This window comes from Aegilops tauschii, chromosome 2, assembly GCF_002575655.3.
Source record: "Aegilops tauschii subsp. strangulata cultivar AL8/78 chromosome 2, Aet v6.0, whole genome shotgun sequence".
Taxonomy (NCBI): Eukaryota; Viridiplantae; Streptophyta; class Magnoliopsida; order Poales; family Poaceae; genus Aegilops; species Aegilops tauschii.
The window spans coordinates 38,266,123-38,271,443 of record NC_053036.3 but is presented as its reverse complement, the minus strand read 5'-3'; the positions used below and the strand labels follow the sequence as shown (position 1 = coordinate 38,271,443).

At 46.3% G+C, this 5,321-nt stretch overlaps 1 protein-coding gene across 1 annotated transcript; it reads left to right on the top strand.

Annotated features, from left to right (window-relative positions):
• Positions 1 to 1,906: 1,906 nt before the first annotated feature.
• LOC109752580 (uncharacterized) lies at positions 1,907 to 4,574 on the top strand. The gene is made up of 5 exons (XM_020311482.4): positions 1,907 to 2,331; positions 2,899 to 3,091; positions 3,320 to 3,384; positions 3,472 to 3,682; positions 3,937 to 4,574. The coding sequence occupies exons 1-5, from the start codon at positions 2,021 to 2,023 to the stop codon at positions 4,321 to 4,323; spliced, it is 1,167 nt and encodes a 388-aa protein (XP_020167071.2). The 5' UTR covers positions 1,907 to 2,020; the 3' UTR covers positions 4,324 to 4,574.
• Positions 4,575 to 5,321: the final 747 nt, after the last annotated feature.

The following is a 5,321-nucleotide window of genomic DNA, read 5'->3' as shown; positions in this document are numbered from 1 at the left end:
ACAGTCTTGGGACGCGCTGGGTATGGATGAGTGTATATGTGTATGTATGAGGCATCTGAAAAAAAGAAAAAAACTAGTAGTGCACGCAAAAACAAAAAAAAAACTTGTAGTACCAACGGAAGAAAGAATCGGTGGGGCTATGTTAATCTGACCGGTAGCACAAAGTTGAATTTGCACGTACCATACGCCCGCAGGCCTGCGCTGCTTCCCAGCCAATTTTCTCGCACCGAACGAGAGAGTTCGACGGCGCGGCGCCCCTGTTCGGCAGAGTAGCCTGCATCGGCCAGACGCCGTGAGCTGCTCCGTCGAACAGCGCTCGCCCTGTCGCGCGCATGGGCATTTGGGGTGCTAGTGCGACGGGGAGGCGCCGGTGTCAGCGGCGACGGCGACGGCGGTGCTCGTGCGTAGCCTAGGCGTCCCGCATCGTCTTCCTGAAGTGCGGCACCCGCTAGAGCTGAGAGGACACAGCGGGCGGTGGGTACACGCACGGCGACCGTGGGCACTGCATGGGATGCGCGGTCGGCGGGGCGAGCCACCCGCCCGCGTCGTCATCGTCGAGGATGGCGCTTGCCGGTCAGCATTATGTTCAAAGCATTCGCATCATGATTGGGCGTTTTAGGGTTTGCAGTTTTCGGCGATTTAGGGTTTCCGAAATTAAAAATTGGGGAAAACCTCAGCTCGATCGTCAATTGGGATTTGGATTCCCAAATTCTTGGCCCTCTTCCCTAGCAAAGCTTTCCCCTTTTCTCTCGGTCTGTTGCGAAACTCCCTCCGCCTCACACGTGAGCGAGCGAAACCAACTTACTCTGACCGCGTCCCGCGCGCCTGCAGCTACACGAGCCCACGTGGACGCCTTCTCCTCGGCGATCGGCGTTCTGTTCTCTTCTGCGGCGACGATCACCTCATTCTTTCCCTGTTTCTGTCTTTCACAGGGCAGAGCACATCGCCACCGCGGTCAAAAGCAGGTCTCTGGCCCTGAAGGAGACGCAGAGGTGGAAGGGAGGCCGAGAGCGGCCAGGCGGGCGATGGCCGCGGCAGCCGCCGCCGCGCCTGACGCCCGGAGGTGGACCAGATCTGGCGGTCCGTCATCTCCGGTGACCGCCACCGCGGTCCTCCTCTTCGTATTCGTTGTCGTGGTCGGCGTCCTCGTCTCCGGCCGCTGGATAACCACCACCGTGAGGCTGGCACACTATTTTTTTTCTTAACATTATTGATGTTTACTGGCATCTGGTAGACTGATCTTACCAACATGGATTTTGTTGTCATACATGTATGTATGCAGACTAATTTGGCAGACACCAATCTAGATCGGTGGCGCACAAACCCGGTAGGTAAGCCGACTCACCATTCTTATTTGCTTTATCTTCCTCTCTCTGTTTTTCTGTTTTCATATGCACTTGCTATGAAATGTCATTTTACATGTTTTTTTCTGGAGAATGTATTCTACAGGGTTGATTCATCCTACAAAAATAAAATGTTATGGTCTGATCAATCAAATAAGAAAGGGAGAATTTTCTGTGTGGAATTTCTAGCAACATTTTCACCTAGTAGGATACTTACTGGCGAGTTCCAGCCACTTTAACTTTCGACTTGTCTACAGCCCTAGAAAAGGAGAATTTTTGTACTAAAAAAAAAGAATTTCAAATTTGTTGCGAAAATATCAGCTTCTCTAACGGGATTACTCACAACCAAAGATTCAATCTCCGTCCATGCAGGCGATCCTGAATTCCTGACCGCCAAGCATTCCACCTCCATCCCTGCCACCCCTGCTGTGCCGCCTCCGCCGCTCCCCACATACTCCCTCTCCTGCTCGGCGCCAGGCGCTGGTGACCCTGACATCCCAAGCAACATCTCTCAGACTCTGTCCCTCGCACTCTCCAAAAACGCAACATGCGCCGCTGTCTCCGAGACACAGCTGGTTCCCCCCACTGCCGCCGCCAACACCTCCTGCCCCGCCTACTTCCGCTTCATCCACGAGGACCTCCACCCGTGGCGCGCGGCGGGGGGCATCACCCACACGATGCTCGACCGTGCGCGCACCACAGCCAACTTCCGCCTCGTCATGCTCCATGGCCGCGCCTACATCGAGCGCATCGCGCCGGCCTTCCAGACGCGTGACCTCTTCACCATCTGGGGCATCCTCCAGCTGCTCCGCCGCTACCCTGGTCGCATCCCCGATCTCGACCTCATGTTCGACTGCGTGGACTGGCCGGTTGTCCACCCTGACGAGTACCAGGGGGAGAACGCCACCGTCTTGCCGCCGCTTTTCCGGTACTGCGGCGACAATGAGACACTCGACATAGTTTTCCCGGACTGGTCTTTCTGGGGCTGGTAAGCAACTGCTCTTGCCTTTCTTCGCTCTTGTATTTCTTACACGTTCTGTGCATTCCTATTTCTCAACATCTGGGTCACTATTCATTAATAATGCAATTGAATCCCAGCATTAAATCATCACCTGTGATTCGTGCACCATTACTGTTATGATAATCATACTTTTACTAGGAATAGTAGTACAAAGACAATATTCTTCATGCGAGACATGATTTGCAGTACATAAGCTTTGAGTCTTTGACAGACCCAAGGACTTTCCAAATTTGATCAAAATAGTTGTCCAATATACATGATACATTATCTTCGTGTATGTATGAAACGTACGAATGCACTTTTTTTTTACTTTCGTATCAACTAAATCCGATGTTCTGATGCTAATGGAGCAAATCAATGGACGCAAACTGGAAGCAAATGGTAAAATATCAGTATGTTTCCCTGAAGTTCTGTGTCTTGGGAAGTGTATAAATTTGAAGCGCATAGTACATATTGATGCAAATTAAATTTGTTCTTCTATGCTTTGATTTCTAAACAAAGTGCAAACGCTTAAACTGACTTTTGTGCCGATAGGGCTGAGATCAATATAAAGCCCTGGGATGCGCTGCAAAAGGATCTGGATGCTGGCAATAGGAAGGTGAGATGGATAGATAGAGAGCCTTATGCTTATTGGAAAGGGAATCCAGAGGTCGCAGCTATAAGGCAAGAGCTGGTTAAGTGTAATGTTTCCAGTGAGCAAGAATGGAATGCACGGATTTACAAACAGGTACTTGTTTGAGTTTAGGTTGCACTGCGCTCTTTTATACTTGAAGGGAGTTTTGACATCCCATTTTATTCTTACAAGTTCGAAATCCTATTCTATATTTTCGAATTATGTTGATCGTATAATTCTTCTAATCCTTCTGATCTTGAACACACCCTTTTTTTTAACACAATAATTTTGATGCTGCCTATATGGCTGATTAGCTTGCTTATTTTTGCTGTTTTCATTTAGGATTGGGTCAAAGAGAGCAAGGCTGGATACAAAAAATCAGATTTGGCCCGTCAATGCACCCACAGGTTTCGTTTCTACCTTTCTCTTATTAAAAGTTTGGTAAGACTTGTTTGTTCTGTCATCGGTGTTGAAATTGTTATGTTGGGTGATAGGTACAAGATCTACATCGAAGGATCAGCGTGGTCAGTTAGCAAGAAGTATATCCTAGCTTGTGATTCAATGACGCTGGTGATTAACCCAAAATATTACGATTTCTTTTCAAGGGTGCTGATGCCCACTCAGCACTATTGGCCTGTTCGAGATGACAGTAAATGTAACTCCATAAAGTATGCTGTTGATTGGGGAAATTCTCACAAGAAAAAGGTATGTTATGCAGCACTATCTAGCAGCTAGGAATGGCCTTAACCGTTTTTTTTTTGTATGAGCTGAAACACATTGGTCTTTAGTACTCCCTCCGATCCGTATTAATTATTGCCAATTTAGTACAAAATTGTACTAAATTAGCGACAGTTAATATGGGTTGGAGGAAGTAGAAAATATCATACCATACTTCCCGTGGATTCGAAAGTATGTTAAGAACATGTTTCTCACACCTCCTCTTCAAAAACTGTTCATAGGCACAGAAAATAGGGAAGGAGGGAAGCAAGTTCATTCAACAAGAACTTAGTATGGAATATGTATACGATTACATGTTTCACCTCTTAACGGAATACGCTAAGCTCCTAAGATTCAAGCCAACCAAGCCTCCTGAAGCTGTTGAGGTCTGTCCCGAATCTTTGGCCTGCCAAGCCATAGGCAGGGAGAAGAAGTTCATGGAGGACTCCATGGTGAAGTCTGCAAACGTCGCTGGTCCGTGCAATCTGCCTCCTCCCTTTAGCCCTGAGGAATTCAGAGAGCTACATCAGAGGAAAGAAAAGTCGATGAACCAGGTCGAAATGCTGGAGCGAAATGCTTCAAAGCCCGAGGAGAGAAATGCTTCAAAGCCTGAGGATAGCAATCGCTGACAACTCCCTGGTCCTTTTAACTTACCTGAGGACATGCATATAAAGTTTGTTAAGCTATTTAGGATTCATGGTTGTACTAATTTTGTAGTGGTGATACCAACAACTCCTAGTTTGATTGTTCCATTGCGTAACATCTAAGTTGAAGATGCTTTTAGATCTCTCCTGATCTCCCTCCGTTCATACGTTGTCAGTTTTTCCCATTTGTTATTTTAGTTGGAGAAGTATATTTTTTAAGGGTATTAGGAATCCTACTATTCTTCGTCTTTTGCCATCCTTTCGATCTATTTGGAATCCTAATATTCTTCATCTTTTGCCATACTTTCGATCTATTCTGGATTGATCGACTGCAACGGCATTCTTTACATCTACTTGTGACATGCAACCCACTTTGAAGAATGACATAAAAGAGTTGAGATGTTGGGCATCTTAGGCACTTTTTTTGTTACTATAAACAACGGTATTCACATTTATTTATTTATGTACATTAGTAACAACTTTAGTCATTTTATCTTACAATATTCTCCTTTGGGTTATTACTTACTAATTGGAGTACCTCGTGTTTTCTAAAGAACTTCCATGAAATAATATTTTTCAGCAAAAGAGGAAAACTTCCATTGAACTTTTCACAAGGATGACTAGGTGAGGGCAATGAGGTTACCTTTGACAACGTTGTAGCAGATTGAAGAACTTGGGAGACTTGAAGGAGTTCATTTCTGCCAGGCTCCACAGGTCTTAAATATATTTTTTTTGTGAATAAATGAGATTTTTATTACTCAACCATGGGGATTACAATCATACCGGTGTAGCAACTCAATCTCATTTGGTCCATACCGTAGCCAAACTGCCGTACGCACATGATGATGCCCTACCTGAGCTAGCCGGTGTGCTACATTATTACATGAACGTGCACATGCACTACAGAGTACTCTCTACCCTGCTTAAGTAGACTCTTGATTTCACCCATTATGGCAGCCGTCGGCGATCGATCCGTCTCTGGC